Source organism: Notamacropus eugenii, chromosome 6 (assembly GCF_028372415.1).
Source record: "Notamacropus eugenii isolate mMacEug1 chromosome 6, mMacEug1.pri_v2, whole genome shotgun sequence".
NCBI classification, from domain to species: Eukaryota; Metazoa; Chordata; class Mammalia; order Diprotodontia; family Macropodidae; genus Notamacropus; species Notamacropus eugenii.
The window spans coordinates 377834072-377851929 of record NC_092877.1 but is presented as its reverse complement, the minus strand read 5'-3'; the positions used below and the strand labels follow the sequence as shown (position 1 = coordinate 377851929).

At 47.0% G+C, this 17858-nt stretch overlaps 1 protein-coding gene across 1 annotated transcript in view; it reads right to left on the bottom strand.

Annotated features, from left to right (window-relative positions):
• Window positions 1-17858, bottom strand: part of CROCC2 (ciliary rootlet coiled-coil, rootletin family member 2) — a 167111-nt gene that overhangs the window by 43531 nt on the left and 105722 nt on the right. The window contains exons 23-25 of the mRNA XM_072618755.1: window positions 6227-6370; window positions 1451-1689; window positions 152-311 (exon numbers count right to left, since the gene is read on the bottom strand). Coding sequence (XP_072474856.1) covers window positions 152-311; window positions 1451-1689; window positions 6227-6370 — 543 coding nt within the window. The remainder of the gene's footprint in view (window positions 1-151; window positions 312-1450; window positions 1690-6226; window positions 6371-17858) is intronic.

Genomic DNA, 17858 nt, shown 5'->3' with positions numbered 1-17858 from the left:
GCTCATCACTGATGCTCCAAGTGCTTTGAGTCACTGAGGAGCACTTCACCCCATCTATTTGGTGCTTCAGTCTGGGGCTCTGATGGGGACATGGGAACATGTGACAGAGGGCTTGACTGCAGGGAACATCCAAACCCAGCCCTCTGGGTACCTGTCTCCAAAGTTCCTGGAGCTCTCTGCGGGCCTCCATCCTTGATCTCTCCACTTCACGGAGGCTTGCTCTGAGCTCCCCAGCCTCTTTTTGGACTGAGGCTTTGGCCTCCTCCAAGATGGTGAGTTTCTGTTCCTTCTCCTCTGTGGCCCTCTTAAAACTGAGAGAGAGAGAGAGAGAGAGAGAGAGAGAGAGAGAGAGAGAGAGAGAGAGAGAGAGAGAGAGAAGAGAGAGAGAGAGGAGGGAGAGAGAAAGAGAGAGAGAAAAAAACATCACCCTGCTGGGGCTCAAGACAACCAATACCCTCCCTCATTCCCACACCTGCCATATTGGTTTTTCTGCTACTTGAAGTCATCGGGAGGCCATTGTGGAGGTCTAATATTTTACACTTTCTCAGTGATGGGGAATGACTTTTGTCAATTTGCCTTTGAATTTATGTTTTCTAGATATTTGGGATCATGGAATCTTGGAGCTAGAAGCAGCCTTCAAGTTCACCAGTTCAATATTTCCATTTTTTGTGCATTTGGAGTCCCAAGTCTTTGGGCTCAGATCCCAGTTCAAACATTGAAAGCCTGTGTGACCTTGGGAAGTCACAGACTCCCTGTGCCTCCATTTCTTCATCTGTAAAATGGGGGGATTGGGCTAGATAAACTCTAAGTTCCCTTCCAGCTGTAAATCTACCGTCCTGTGGATTGTACAAATGAGGAAACTGAGACCCAGGGGGGTGCCTTAATGAAGCTAATGAAGGGACAAAGAGCAGCATTCCGATCTACCTTATTTTGGGATGGCCATGGAGGTAGATTTGGAAAGCACAGAAATTATTCCCGTCTTAAAGAGATCACTGAAGTTGCCTTTCCTCCACAGTCCCTTGGCAGCCCACCTCCTGAGATATCAAACATGTAGACGCTAAATTATACACTGGGGTGTTTATTTCATGTTTGTGAATCTTCTCGAGGAAGCTGAAATCCCCTAAACATAAGGAATGCTTGAGGGATTATTGGGTGGGCTTGGATTGAGAGCAGTCTGTCCCTCATCTGCTTGAAAACTGGGATCCTATGATAATGGTCCGAGGCTGCCTGGTCCAACCTCTTCATTTTATCGAGGAGGTAAACTGAGGCCCAGAGACTTGCCCAAGGTCACCCAGGATCCTAGAGTTGGGCCCCTCAGGGGCCCTCCGGTCCAGGAAACTGAGACCCAAATTAGGGAAGGGACTTGCCCTGGATCTCATAGGTAGGAAGTAGCAAAGGTGGGATTTGAACCCAAGACCTCCCACTGCAATCACGTGGGTCCGCCTGGTACCTGATCTTTTCCTTCTCCACTTTCTTGATGGCTTCTCGAAGCAGTGCATTGGACTGCTGCAGCACGTCTTTTTCACGGGTCTCATCTTCCAGAGCGCGGCGCACTGCCAGCGTTTCTTTGCGTTCGAGGTCTCGGGCCCCTTCGGCCTCCTGAAGCTCACGCTGCAGCTCTGCCAGCTCCCTGCGGGTCCTTTCCTGACCTTCCTCCGCCCGGAGGAGCTGAGTCCTTAATTCTTCAGCCTGCGGAGGAGAGGCAAGGAATCTCCGAGGAGCCGGGACCACGCTATGCCTAACCTGGCTTTGTTCCCTAGCGTAGAGGAGGACAGACGGGGAAGGAGGGGAACGGGTAGGGACGGACGGGGCAGCTAGGTGCTAGAGCGAATAGAATGCTGGACTTGCAAGGAGGAAGACCCAGCATCCGAAAGCCTTGTCTCAGATCCTTACTGCTGGGTGACCCTAAGAAAGATTCATTCCCTCAGTCTCAGCTTTCTTATCCATAACACGGCAGTAATAATAGCAGCCTGTCTACCTGTTGTTCTTGGGGTGAGAAACAGAGGCACGCTATCAAGGGTGGCCGCCTGAAGGAGGCAGCTCATGGGTTCGACTCTGAAAGAGGACAAGGATTCAGCAGGTGAAGGAAGGAGAGGACATTTCAGGCACAGGGAAGCCGCCAGCAAAAGCTTGCTCGAGGGGCCGCATGTTTGGAGTTTTGAGGAGGTAAGGCCAGAACGCGGGATTCTCGTAGCGGTTTGAGATCAGGGCTGCCAGGTGGCGCAGGCGCTATCCAATCCAACCAAGGAAATCCCCACGAAGACCCCTAAGGAATGGTCAGCTGGGCTGTACTGGAAGACCTCCAGAGTCTTCCACACCCAGGCACACACATACAAACACACACACGCCAGATCTGCCCTCCCTCCCCAAATACCATCGATGGCTGGGCGCTTTCTGACCACTGCTTTGTTCAATTCAACTCAACTAGATTCCTCAGTTCAGTTCAGAGGCAGTTGCAGCGAAGTGGAAAGGACTGAGGCCAGAGGAACTGGACTCAAAGCCCGCCCCTGCAGTTTCTGCCCCTCTGACTTGGCTGTCTTGAGCCTCATCTGTGAAGTGAAGACCCTGCACTAGGTGCTCTCAGAGGTCCTGTCTAGCTCCAAACGCACCGGGGCTCTGGACTCCCTTGGCAAGGGGAGGGAAAGACTACCCAGAAGCCCTTTGGTGGCAGCCTCTTTGTTGGGCTGAGTAGCAGCATCATGACAGCTGAAGGAGGCACTGGTCTATACTGGTGGCATTTCTTCTCCTTTCCTCTAAAAAGGTAACTAGGGCTCGGCAGTCAGCACTTTGTCCTATGATCCCAATACGTAGAGGTACGCTGACATCCCATGAAAACAACTGGGGTCACTACATATTTAGCAAAGATTTGGAATGGGAAGTGGGGACCTGTGATTTCATCGGCACTTGGGGCTTTGGGGGAGGGCCTTCCTCAGCCTATGATAAATAGGACCTACTTTGCATTTACAATCAAAGTGCCCTGAGGTACTTAGAAGCTAAGTGGCTTGCCTAGGGTCCCAGTCAGTGTGTGTCAGAAGTGGAACTGGAACCCTACTCTTTGTCATTCCAAGGCTGATTTTCTAAAACCTGCCAGGACAATTAGTTAAAATAGAGGCTGCCAGATGGTCTGATTTCTCCTCTTGCCCCTTTCCCCTCCCCATGACTGTACTTCTCCCAGGCCTGGGTCCACTTGACTCCCTCCCCCAGAGATGACTTTGATCTCTTGGTGACCTAGGATCTCTATCTCCCTCCCAGGGTGCTGTCCTGAGTCTACCCCCTTCAATGCCTCAACCGAATTTGTCTTTAACCATTTGTTTCTCCAGGGGCAGGTTTTCCTGTCCTTGCCCAAGACACAAAATGTGCTAGCTATGGCTCTGTTTTCATTTCTCAGGAGATGGAGAAGCCTTGATAGTTACTGTGTGTGTGTGTGTGTGTGTGTGTGTGTGTGTGTGTGTGTGTGTGTGTGTGTGTGTGAGCACAGGAAATACTAGAAACTCACAGGGATATAAAATCTTGTTTTTCTAAAAGAAGAAAAAAGGCCACTTTATCCTTTCCACGGTAACATTGTCCAGAGCCTCCCCACAGGCCTGATTCATTCTGTCCCACTCTGTGTTATTGTTGTTCTGTTTTGGAGAAGGATGAGGGTGAGGACACCCCCAGCCCTCCCATATGGGATCCACAACTGGGCCCAAGGTTTTCCACCGAGCTCAGCAGAAATTTGCCCAGAAGGTCAATGACCAGAGAAAGGGACATCCATCATAAAGGAAACTGTTTGCATTTCCCAGGAAGGGGGGAAGAGGGAAAACCCAAAACAAATGAAAAAAGAAAACCCACCCCAAAGAGAAACCAACAAAACCCCCAACCTTGGCTCTCCCCGTGCAAAGCCCAGCGGTCCCTCTTACAGGAATTTTACAGCCAAATCCCTTAATGCCATTATACTAATTATTTCTTTACTAGAAATTTTATAAACAGCCTCTGCTACAACCCCATGCAGGCAGCCAGATCTCCAGCTGAGCCTTGGACGGGAAGAAAGAGGGGGCGGGAGGGAGCCGTGTGTGCATGTGTGGACGGGAGGGCGGGCTTCGGAACTGGCCTGTGAGCGGCTCAAGTTCAAAGGCTCTGTGAAAGCTTGGAGTCCCCCTGGGGATGGGCAGAGCCAAGTCGAGCCGAGCCCAGCAGCCTTTGCTGGGGTTCCGTGCCCTGGGCTGCCTCCTCCCTCAGGCTCCCTCTCCTCTGCCCCCTGCGTTAACTCCCTCCTCCTTCCCTCCCTTGTGGTGCCGTTTCTTCTCAATGGTTTCCCTTTTTTGTGTTTATTTCTGTTTACTTCCAATTTTTTCCAAACTCCCATGATGGATCTTTCTGAGGAGCCATCCTTTCTTCATTCTACCAAAATGAAGACCTTCCCCCCTTCCCTTCTTGGCCTTTGTCCTGCTCCACCCCTTGTCCCCACTTTCAAATCCCCTCTTGACTTTCCTGTGTGGTCTCTCCCAGGCTCTGACTTTGAAATCAGTTGAAAAAAGACCTCTCTCTCTCTCTCTCTCTCTCTCTCTCTGCCAAAATAAACAGGCTGTCATGTTAAATTTTTCTTTCTTCTTTTTTCATGTTCTTCAGTTTTCTCTTTTTTTCCCCATCCCCCTCTCCTCCTCTCATTGTTTATATTTTTGTGCCCACAGCAATCCCTTTGTTTCCGAGAATGGGAACCACCTAAGGGAACCTGGTGTCCAAGGTGTCTAACCCAGAACAGAAGCTTTTGGAGGGCAGAGACTATTTTCTAGTTGGACTTTTTATCCCCAGGGCCTAGGAAAGGCAGCCTGAAAAGCTGGTGACCTCTGATGCATTCAGGCTGTGTGACCCTGGGCAAGTCACTGGACCTGTGAGTGTTCTGGGTCACTCTGGGAATCCCTGAGACTAGCCGTTGCAGAATACGGGAGTCCCTAGTAGATGAAGACAAGTTGAAGGAGGTTCTGGGGGTGGATAGTAGCTATTTGAGGGACTAGCACGTATGGGACATAGAGGGATGTAAAGTATAAGTCTAGAAGGGTAGGAGGGGGCAGGCTCTGAAGGGCTTGGAACTCCAGACAGAGGGCTTTGTATTTGAATCTGGAAGGGACAGGGGACAGAATTTATTGATTGGGAGGGGTAACATAATTGGACCTATACTTTAGAGTGGGGGTGGGGGGGGGCTGGGGATGGGGAGAGGATGGAGGAAGGAGAGAGAGACAGAGAGAGAGGCAGAGACAGACAGACAGACAGACATAGAAACAGAAAAAGGAGAGACAGAAAGAGAGACAGAGTCAGAGACAGAGAGTCATTTGGTCAGAATACACAGTAGCTCCTCTCCAGAATAGGATTTACTTGTCCCGAGCCTGAGCTTTAACTGATAATCCCCATCTCATGCTTGGGACAAACAACATGAAAGACAGTGAGCCCTTAAATCATAGGACCATGGGCTTGTTGCTGGAAGGGACCCCGTGGAACCCTATTATTTTTCATATGATTAAAGAAAACAACTTTGTAATTCATGATGTGAAAATACTACAAATCTTTACTCTGTGCAACAAAGGTTCACAGTTTCCTCTACGATCCTACTTCTTGTTTATCTTTGTATAATGAAATGTTTGTGCGATGATTACCCAGAGGCCTCTGGGTAGTATAGAGGGTAGAAGGCTGTACTGGGAGCCAGGAATACCTGAACTTGAATCCTGCCTCAGACATTTACTAGTTGTGTGACCCTGGACAAACCACTTAACCTTTCTCAGCCTCAACTTCCTCATCTGTAAAATGGAGGCAATGATACCTACTTTCCCATTGGGTTGTGGTGATGATAAAAGGAGATAATATATGTAAAGTACCTTGTACATTCTAAAGTGCTGCATATATGTTACTTAATATTATTAAGTTCATAATAAAAATAAAATTTTAGGAAAGAAATAATTAAAATCAGTTGAGGTGTGGAGGAATTAATTACCCTAAGTGGCTTATTGGTGCATTCTGGTCATCTGATATATACCAGATGATTTTATTCTAACTAATTGTTTTGGCTAATTAGGTGTAAATTCTACTATTTTTACACTGCTGAAGAAGTATGTTTTGAATTTTTAGATCCCTTTAATTTCAAGGTCCTAAACAAGGGTCCTATTGCTTCTCCCTAGTTTCACCCTTGTCCTTAGCTAACCAAATGTGTCACCTCTTCATTTGTTTTGAAAATAGAGAATTTGGCACCACTCACCTCTTTGCCCGCAGTGCCCTTTTCTCTGATTAGTTCCTTTATGCGCTCATTCAAGGCCTTGGCCTCTTCCTGGTGGGTAGCCATGGAGGCTTCAAACTGGTCCTGGAAGGCCTTCAGCTCTCTGCTGATGCTGGCTACCGCATCCTGTGAAGGAATGGGCAGAATAGAGAGAAGATGGGATATCTCTGAAGTTTGGCATTGAACTGTTTCTGGTCAGGAAAATGGCCGTCCCCTCCCCTCCCCTCCCCTCCTCTTCCCTTCCCTTCCCTTCCCTTCCCTTCCCTTCCCTTCCCTTCCCTTCCCTTCCCAGCACTTAGCACAGTGTCTGGGCAAAGTAAGGGCTTAATACATTGTTGACTGACCAACTAATCTTCATAAATCTGGGATGTAGGTACTGTTACTATCCTCAGGAAACTAAGGCAGACAGAGTTAAATGACTTGCCCAGGATCACACAGCTAGTCTGAGTCAGGATTTGAATTCAGGGTTTTTTGACTCCAAGTCTGAGAGCCAAGGAAAGGAGTAAATTGGGCATAAGTAGGTAGCCACACATTACAAATACAATATTACAAAGAGGTAGAGAAAAAGGAGGTCAGGTCATGAGGGGAAAGTGTGACCAATGGGCAGCCCCTCTGCCAACTGTGTATGCAAACTCATTGGAAGACAGGGGCAAGGGTCATTCGAGAAAAGCCAGCATTGAAGAGTTGGAAGGTCTCTGAAAAATGGAGATCACAGACCCATCTGAGCATGTGAGTACATCAGTTACATCCTTCACTGGACACTGTGCTTCTTATACTTGGTCATCCCTCCAAACTGGTCTTCTCTCTGTTTCTCACACATGATGCTGTATCCCATCTTCATTTCTTTGCACTGGTTGTGCCCCATGCCTGAAATGCCATCCCTTACTCACTCCTGCCTCTCTTCCTTCCCCACTCAGCTCAAGCCCTACTTTCTACATGAAGCTTTCCCCCACCTTAACATATCCCTCCCCCCAATTACCTTGTGTGAATTTTCTTTAAACTTATTCTATACTTATTGTCCCTCCTATGAAAAATGTACCTCTTTGTGAGAAGGGATGGTTTCATTCATTGTGTTTATGTTGCCAGCTTGGGGCACTTAAGAGCCCCTTAATAAGTGCTTGTTGTTGATTGATTTATTACCCAAAGCAGGTGGGTCATAAGTATTGGTTTTATTGAACTGAATTATTGTGGGTTATACCAGCTGAGTGGGAGCTTGAGTTATACTGAGAGTATTTAATAACTGATAATAATTGAAATTGGAGTCTGGGTCCAAGTGAGCCCAGAGCTTAGGCAATGGGCCACATGAGTCAAATCTTCCAGGATTAAGAAGGAGGACAAAGTGATTGGTTTCATTTATTGTCTTTGGTCAATCCCAGATTTTCCTTCCTGCTTTTCTAATGGAACTGACTGGAATCCAAAAAATCATAAAAGGTAGAGATGGAACATGACCTATGACATCATTCAGGCCCCCTTCCCTTCCTCCCTACCCCCCTTGCCAATGAAGCATCACTCCCAGCAGGACAATCCCCCATGGATTGTCTAGACCAAGTATGAATAACTTCGACGATGGTGATTCCAGCTCTGTCCTTGGAAGGGTATTCCAGACTCATTGACCTTATTGGGGAGAAATGTTCCCTGATGTTAAATTTTTATCTTCACTTAATTTCATACCCTTATTTTTCCCTCAGACATCTCACTGGTTCTTGGGTCTCCCTAATTATATTTTTTGTGATATTCAAGTGCCTACGTCCTTTGGACAGGAAACAGAAATTTGCTGGGAGCCTCCTGGGGACAGGATGAGGTAGCAAGCTTATGTTGGCTGTTGAGGAGAGATGGCATAAGTTGGACAGTTTCCAGGATGATAGGACACCATTCCTGGGGGTACTTGCTTGCTAGAATAACACTCTGGGCATTGGGATGTTCATTCTTACGAGCTTCAGAGATAGGATACATGGGGTCCTGTACCCTAGGAGGAAGCTAGCTCAGATGTACTGGAAAAGTCTTATGAACAAAATTCTGACAACAAAACCAGGAATGATTCCATTGAGGGAGAAGAGGAGAAACTGACTGTCAGGGATGTGGATGCAAAGGGAGCTCACAAATCAACCAAGACTCTAAAAACATACATGTAGAAGATGGAAACCAGCATAGGCAATAGGGAATGAACATAAAAGGATAGTAGACCTGGAAGGACCAATGCCAGTCATACTAAATGTCTGGATGAGCTGAACATGGCAAGAAATGCTTAGGGATTTGTGGTTATTTTAAAAACAAGAGGGAGATCAAGAAGGGTAGTACTGCTACTCCAGAGAGACAGAGTGGCGATCAGAAAAAACCAAAAGCAAGAGACAAAAGGCAGAAAAAATTGATTGTCTCCTTGCTTCTGTTTCCTCTACCACCCATCATCAGACTTGGACTTCACAGACTGTTGTCTTCCTCCATCCCAATGCAAGCTCCTTGAGAGTAGGGCTGGCTTTCTGCTTGTAAGTGTATTTCCAGTGTTTGATACAAGCACCAGTAAACACTTAACACATGCTTCTTGACTTGGGGATTGGGGAAAACAGAACCAGAAGGGCTAAGAATGAACTGAAACTCAAGAGCCTGATGGGATATGGTGACTCAGAAGGATTATCCCATCTTGAGCTGGGTTAAACGTGCCCAGGATGAGAAGGTAACAGTCCCACTGTCCTCGGCAGGATCAGAGTGCACCTGGAGAGTTGCAGTCAGTTATGGGCATCCACAGTTTAGGAAGGAAATTCATAAGCTGGAGGGTGGTCCAGCAGAGGACAACCAGAATAAGAAAAGGCTTTGAGCTTGTGCCACATGAAGGAAGGACCTGGAGCAGAGAAGGCTAGGGGGAAGGTGGTGCCATAAGAGCTGTCTTTATGTATTTCAAGGGTATTTTGTGGATACTACATTAAACTTGCTCCATTTGGCCAAAGAAGGCAGAATGAGGAACTCTGGATAGAGTTCAGCAGGCACATTCCATCCTTCTCAGGAGAAAAGGAGGAAGGTCTTCAGCATGTGGGGGGAACCCTATGTAGTCAACTCATGGGAGGACTTGGATGAAAGCCACATGGGAACGGGAGACTTATGAGGTCTTAGGGGCAGCTAGGTGCCTCAGTGGATAGAGCAGTGGGCCTGGAGTGAGAAAGACCTGAGTTCAAATATGACTTCAGACACTTCCTAGCTGTGTAACCCTGAGCAAGTCACTTAACCTTGTTTACCTCAGTTTCCTCAACTGTACAAAGGGATAGGAGTAGCACCTACCTCCCAGGATTACCGGGAGGATCAAATGAGAGAATAATTTAAAGTTCTAAGCACTGTGCCTGGCACACAAAGTTCTTCTTTTCCTCCTCCTCCTCCTCCCCCTTCTCTTTCTCCTCCTTCTCCTTCTCCTTCTTCTCCTTCTCCTTCTCCTCCTTCTCCTTCTCCTTCTTCCCCTTCTTCTCCTCCACCTCTTCCTTTTCCTCATCCTCCTCCAAGTTATGAGTATAGAATCAGAGCTGTCTCAGAATAGAAGGGGCTGCCTCTAGAAGGTACAGGTGATCTAAGTGATGATACTAAGGCTAAGTATCTTCTTACTTGGAAACTCTGTAGTTCTGTGATGATAAATGAGATGGAGAGATTGTCTTCAAAAGATTAAAGACTTGAGACCTGCCTAACTAACTTCCCAGGGGACTGAAATAACTTACAAAACAGAAACACTGAACCACAAATTATGGTGAGGAGAGTTTGGGAAGCACTTGAGATGGAAAAAATAACTTGTTTTTAAAAAGGAGAAGAAGGTAGATTTTTCAAACAATAGGTTGGTAATTTTGACTTTGGCTCTTAGTAAAATTCCAGACTGTTTTGTTAAAAGTGTGCCTGGTGGCTATTTGGTGGTGATCACTGAGAGCCAGCACTGGTAACCAAAGATAAGTCAGGGCAGACTCTTCTCTTTTCCTTCTTTGATAGGGTTTCTAGATGGAAAGATGGTCATCATGTTGGTGTCATTGTCCTTTTTCAGAACGAAGGACAAACACAACTGTATCAATGTAATTACTAAATAGTAACTGTTTCTCTTTTACCCAGGAACCCTGAGGGTCTTCCCCTCCCAGTCTGATTTTTTTTTGGTTGAAGGGGCCATCCCTTGAGTAACTACTTAAAGAAGTCTATTCATTGAATGGGTGTATCTCACTCAAAGTGATAATGTGATAATACCTTAGCCTAAAAGGGCCAGGGTCTCACACTGCATCCTGGGTTATCTCCAGTCATCCTGATGACATATCTGGCCACTGGACTCAGATGCTCTGGAGGAGAAGTGAGGCTGGTGACCTTGCACAGCCCTCCCTCACTCAAATCAAAGTCAACTGCAGGTCATGTCATCATCTCCCTGATGTCATAGTCCTCTTTGAGAATGAAGGACAAGCACAGGATGGAAAGATCAGAGGAATGCTGTTGATAAAGTAAGCCTACATTCTCCAAAGCTATCTGACAAAGCTTTGATGACATTTTTAGGGAGAGGATGGAGAGCTGTGGCTTGGATGACAGTTCTGTTCTGTGGATTAGAACCTGGCTGAGTGATTGGACCCAACGAATGGAGATCAATGGAGATGTCAGCTTGGAGAGAGAAGCCTCTGGTTGAGGTTTTCCAGTGGTTCTGACCTTGGCCTGTTCTGTTCAACATTTTATCTGGATCAAGGCAGAGATAGCACACTCATGAAATTGGCTGATGACAGAAGGCTGGGGGAGATAACTAATGCTATGGATGACTGAACTGGGATTGAAATAGATCTCAAAAGGCGAGAGTGATGGAAAGAATCTAATAAGATTAAATTTAATGGGGATGAATAATATGAAGTCCTACAAGTTGGCTTAAAAATGTCTGCTACTCAAGAACAAGATGAGGGAATCCTGGGTTATGGGGTCTTATAGACTGGGCCAAGCTCAATACAAGTCAAGATTATGTCACGAGAGCAGCCAAACAAAGCTGGTGGGATCTGATGTCCCACCAGAAATAAGAGGGTCCGGAAATGGGTGGTTAGAGTCTCTCCATCCCCTCCCCAACCAGACACCATTCAGAGTATCAGGCTCAGTTCTGGGGGCCAGATTTTAGTGAGGATATTTTCAGGAACAGAGCATCCTTTGATGGGTGATCAGGAGAGCAGGGATGCTTAAAACCTGGCTAAACCAGTGGCAGTGAAAAGGGTTGTTCAGCCTGGATGAGGGAAGACATTCTTGGCAAGTAAATGATCCTTTTCCTCGAATATTTGAAAGACTGGGATCCCAGGATGCTGAGCACAGAGCTGGAAGGGACCTCAGAGGCCAGTCCTTCTATTTTACAGATGAGGGAAGTGAGGCACAGAAGGCCCACCGGCAGTATGTGGCTGGGACACACTGTAATATGAAAGAAGAAACATACGTGCTCTGATAGTCCTCAGGGGGCAGAACCAGGCAGAAGCTGCCAAGAGGCAGATTTTTGGCTCAATCTAAGGAAAAACTTTCTAATGGTTGATAAATGAATGGCATGAGAAAGGTTTAGGACCCAAACCTTAATGGTCTTTCTTCATGCAGACATGAAACATATTTGCTATAATCGGGAGCAGATAATCAGCCCTGCTTTGGAGTGAGGCGCAGTCTGACCTGGGGGAGTGTGATGACCTTCTGCACACCTGGCCTTTCTCAGCCAACCTGGCCCCAGAACACCCCTCCCCCCATCCCTGCTTTGGCTACCACGGGACTGTCATTTCTCTTGAGGAAAATGGAGACTCCTTGAGGGCAGGGATTGCTTTCACTTTTATCTTTGGTTCCCCAGTCTTGCACAGTGCCTGGAAGACAGTATGAATGTTTATTGGGCAGAATTGAATTGAATGTGACTCCCCCTGCTCTAGCTGCCTGAGATGGAAGAGTCCAGTACTAAAACGGTACTGTTGGGAGCTCTGGACTAGGAAAAAGGAAGGCCTGGGTTCTTGTTTCTCCACCCCCTCCCCCCACCTAGATCCTTGTGAGCAGTGTGAGCCTGCCCAAGGAACTGAACTCCTCTATCTCCATTTCCTCATCTGTAAAATGAGAGATTAGAAAAGATGACCTCCAAGGTCCATTGTGGTTCTAAATCTACGAGCTCATGAACTCTAGGATGTGGTAAATCTTTAGATTTTGAATCAGGTCCTGCTTCCAATTTGAAGAAAGCTAAGCTTGGGAACAGCACCATTTGACAAAGTGTCACGATGATCAAGCACTAATTCTGTAGTGGCTCCATTGAACACAATTGGAACGAACGTGTTTGGTAGTTATTGATCAGTTGCTTCAGTCATGTCTGTGTTTTCTTGGCAGACATACTGGACTGGTTTACCATTTCCTTCTCCAACTCATTTTACAGATGAGGAAACTGAGGCAAACTGGGTTAAATGACTAGCCCAGCGACACCCAGCTCCTAAGTGTCCGAGGCCAATTCAAGCACAGGAAAAAGAGTCTTCCAGACTCCAGGCGGATGCTCTAACCATTGTGCCAACTAGCTGATGTTTGGTTATACAATCTGAATGGTTAAATTTATAAGAGGCAGTGGGCAGAGATTGTGACAAATCTTCCTGCCTTCACACTCTCTATTTCAATCCATTCTTAGAGGGGCCATATAGTCCAATGGAAAAGGTTTTATTTAGGGTCAGACAACTTGGGATCCAAACCCATTCACCATCTTAGGCAAAGAACAGTCTCTCTGGGCTGTGACCTACTCATCTATAAAATGAGGGGCTTGGACCAAATGACTCGTAGTTTTCTTCCAGCTTGAGACTTAGGATCCCTCACACCAGCTAGGATCCTTCTGTCCAGGTACCTGATCACACCACTCCTCTCCTCAAGATCCCTCAGTGGCTCTCTATTGCCTCCTAAGCAAAATTTAGATGACATAGTTGGGCCTTACAGATCATCCACAAACTAGTGCCATGCTCTTTTTCCCACCTTATCTCATGCTACTCTCCTCCATGTGCCTTATTCTCCAGAGGACAGCATGCTGGACTTGCAGTCAGGAAGATCTGGATTCAAATTCCATCTCTGACACTTCTCAGTTAGATGATCATCATGCCACCTCTCTGAGCCTCAGTTTCCTCTTCTGTAAAATGAACATAACCACACCTAGAGGACTATCTCCCAGGGACTTTACAAGGCTCAGATGAGATTATCTCTGTGAAGAGTTTTGTAAGCTTTAAGATGCTATGGAAAGGTCAATGACTGTCCAGCCAACTGTCCATTGGAACTCATTGTTCCCTGTCCATGTTCTCTTCATTTTCCCACATCCATATGTTTGCTCACACTGGAATTGGCTCATGCCTACAATGCCCTCCCCTCTGCCCAGTCTTGCATCTATCCTTAAAAGCCCAACTCACAGACACCATGTCTAGGAAGCCTTCTCTGATTGCTCCAATCTAGGGTAGCTAGATGGAGCAGCGGGCAGAGGGCTGGTCCTGGAATCAGGAACACTCATCTTCCTGTGTTCAGATTTGCATCAGATGCTAGCTGTGTGACTGTGGGCAAGTCACTTAACCTGTTACCTCAATTTCCTCATCTGTAAAACAAGGTGGCAAAGGAAATGGCAAATCATTCCAGTATCTTTGCCAAGAAAACCCCAAATGGAGTCACAGAGAGCTGGACATGGCTGGGAAATGACAAATATTGGCTTTTTCTCTCCAGGCTCTCACAACACTTTGCTCCTCTCGTGTATTATTTTCTTAATATTAGAGTTAATTATGCATCTGTCCTCTCTCCCTGTTCGACTAGATCCACGAGGAAGGAGAACATGTCTTTTTAAAGCACTCAGTACAGCACCCTGAACACATGGGGTATTTCGTCAGTTTCATTGAATGAAAAGGCCCTGAATGGCACTGGTTTAGATAAAAATCAAGCATATTAAGTCCCTCCCATGTGCCAGGCCCCCTGTGAATGGCTAGGAATACAAGTAGAACCAAAGAGGAAGGATGGTCCCTGCCCTCACGGAGCTTATACTTTTGTGGGAGATGACAATGCAGAAAGAAAAGTTGGAAAATGGGGAGGGAGCAATGGTGTCCATGGAGGGTCATGCTGAAAAGTAGTCACATACAATCACATTTTTATTATATTATGGTATGGGAATGCTTGTTGTATTCCGTAAATTAAAAATAAAATAGATGTTTGTGAAACAAAAGTAGGCTGGAGGACCAGAGGGAGCGTGATGGCTTTGGCTGCTTCCCTTCATAGAGGTTCCAGGGAGGAGCTGCTCATCAGAAGAGGAGGCTGTAGGAATAATGGCTGCTAGCATGGGAGAGCCATTGAAGCAGAGATGGAGAAGCAGTGCAGCTGAGCTAGGAGTGATTTGAGCTAATTAGAGAGAGGGCAGGGGAAGAATATTTGTAAGAAATGGGCTATGGCTTGGGGGAAAGGCCCATGTGGGAGTGTCCCCAGTGGACAGCTTGAGGAGCCCAGGTACCTGGGTGATGGTGGAAGGGGGGTAGCTAGAGCAAAGGTGGAGATCTGGTGGAAATGATAACCTCTGCTTCAGACATTTGGGTTGAGGGTCAGTGGTCTAGGCATCTGCCTCAGCTTTTAGGATGGAGAATCACAAGTGTCACAGAAGAAATTCTTCTAAGTCTCTCTCCAGCTCTGTCTGTGATCCTGCAGCTAAGGGTGGCCTTGGAAGTGATCTAATTCAGTGCAAACCTGAGGCTGGCCAGGTGAAATGATTTGTCCATCTTCACACAAAGAATTGATGGTAGAGATGGGTTAAAACTCAGGGTGGCTGACAGTTGAAGGAGCGAGATGGATGCCCATGCTGCCATTTGTGCTGGGAAGACAGCTCTTGGCTCTGCAGCTGTTGATGACTCCTTACCTTTTCAGTGACCAGGCCTCCATTTCCCATTTGGATCAACCATTTCAGGCCTCATTGGGGCACTTGGTGCCTTGCTCATGACCTCTGCAAGTTGTCTCCTCCCTTCTCTGACTTTGGTTTCTTCTTATTGCCTTTCTCTATCTCCGTAGGCTTGCATTTCCATTTTCAAAGTTGGAGTGGTCTTAGAACCCTGCTCCAGTCTCTGAGGCTCCCAGCGAGCACTTGTGGTTTGATAGCCCAGCAAGAAATGTCAAAGTCAGTGAAAATGGGAACTCTGGCTGCCAGGAAAACTTAAAACCATTTCACTCGGGACTGGGGTGTGATCCCAAAGGGCTGATCAACCTTCTCCCTGGGTGATGGTTACATCAAGCCAGAACGGCCAAGGAATTTCCTCTAACTGGAAAACGAGATGAAAGAAGGAAAAACAAAGCCGCAAACTGTCGGCAGCTGGGCAATGTCAGGGGCTGGGGGAGACCTCTCCTCCAGAGTGCTGGGGCCCAGAGCGGGCCTGGCCGAGGAATTGAGCCTCAGCCTGAAAGGTCGCCATCTGGGCTGGGGCAGAGGGATTCCACTCAGAGCAGGGGCCAAGGAGGCTCCAGGAAGCCAGAATCTCTTAGGCAAGACTGTTTTGGCTTTTTCTGCTTTTTTTCTGGTGCCAGAAACTCGTTTGCTGGGTTGCAGGCTACACCAGATTCCCCCAAGGACTCAAGATCCTGGGCCCAGCACAGAGCTGGATGAGGAAACTGAGTAGCGGTGTCCAGCACCTAATTGCAACATTCCTTCCCCTCCAGATAAGTCAGGGCATTCAGTCTTGGTGTATACTTCTCTCTATCCACACCAGGACAGAAAGAGCACATGGAGCTAATGGCCAAGGAAGATGGGGTGGGGTAGGAGGGGACATGCTGTTTCTAAAATCTGATGATGTTAGCCTACTGAGTGCAAGGACCTGGGTTCAAATCCTGACCTGTGTAGTAAGTAGGTAAGTCTCTTAGCCTCCCTGGGCCTCAGTTTCCTCATGTGTAAAATGAAGGGGTTGCATTAGGTGACTTCTGAACTCCATTCCAAATCTATTATTCTAGCTTCCTAAATTAATGCAAAGCAAATAGCAGTTTGTGGGAGTGGTAGGCAAGAGGGCACTGAGAAAGTGACTGAGTGATCAGGAAGAGGTGGTACAGTAGCCAAGGCTTACAGGAAATACAGTGCTGGTACATAGTAGGTGCATAATAACTATTGATTGACTGGTATGAAGGAGAGCAATCCAGGCATGAGGGAAGGTCTATGCAAAGACATGGATGTTGGAGGCAGCAGTTGGGCCATTCTGGCTGCAATCCAGCATGTAGAAAGGAGAAGGTTGAGGTTAGATGGAACCTCCCCACTGGGGCTCTTCTTGGGTGTTTGTATGCAGGAGATACCCATTGAAGCTTCTGCTATGTGGGGGGAGTCTGATCTCACAGTCAAACCCCTGGAGTCAGAATCACAGGCTCACACAAGGTGGAGATGGAAGAGCTTTTCAAAATTCCCTGGACCAGTCCTTGCGCTCCAGAAGATGACGATGATGCCATAAGTTGGCCCTGATTTAACTAGCGGTGCCAAAATTCTAGTCCTCAGATGCCAAACACCAGGCTGTCACTGCTCTACCAGGACCTCTCAGAATCACTGAGGCTGGAAGGAACGCCAGTGGCCATCTGGCCCCAATAGTCCCTGAGCAAGAATGCTCTTCACACAAAGCTGGACAAAGAGACCAACTGCCAGTGACTGAGCAGCCGGACACCAAGTGCCTTCCACTTCTGGAAGGCTCCAGTTCTTGGGAAGATTTTCCTGACCTCCTAACCTAAATCTGCCTCTCTGTAGCTCCCAAGATCTAAGCATGAATGATTAATCCCTCTTCCACATGTCAACCTTTCAGATATGAGACAGCTACCAGCACCCTTTCTCCTGGGGACTTCTCTCATCACTTTATAGATGGGGAAACTGAAGGCTTAGGGAAATTGTGACCTGACTGGGATCCTACTCTGATGAAACATTAGCATTAGAATTGGGGTCTTCTTGACTCCAAGTCCAATACTATTCACTGAACCACACTATCTCTCCAACCTCAGTTTTTTCTCTCATAAAACAGAGGGAGTCATACTTGCCATATTACCTCCCAATAGGTCAAGAAGACTGAAAGAGATGGTATATGTGAGAGGGCTTGGGACATTCACAGTGAGTAGACCTTGGGTTTGGAGGGTGCTGGGCTCAGACACACCAAAGGGTTTGAGCTGGAGAAGGAAACCCAAGGCTGTTCAGGTGACAAGGAGGCCTCTCCACTGGACAGCAGCCCCTTCCTTCTCTCTGGCCCAGCCAGGGGCTTTTGTTTATTGCAGTGTGGGGAGTTGAGGTTGTTTATTTGGGTCCTCTTATGGTTTCTAAGTAGTCTTTCCAATGCAAATGCCTTTCAACGTGTTTGGGCTGGATTTTTTTAATCCTTTTTGTAAATGCCTGTTTGTTCTAGAATATTATGCTTCCCCCAAGCCCTCTCAGTTTAATGTCTTCCTTTGAACTGATCTCTCAAGTGAGTTAAATCCAAATGATCTCATGTATACATTTATTTCTCTTTTTTCCTCTGATTTGATTCAATCCAACAACTATTTACTGAGCCTCTACTGTGGGCCAGGGACCGTGTGAGGTGCTGGAATCACAAAGCCAAAACCCAACCCAGTCCCTTCTCTCAAGGAGCCCATCAGTGGTGAGAGAGGGGACAGGCGGTGCTGTGCACACAAAAGAAAAGCAATA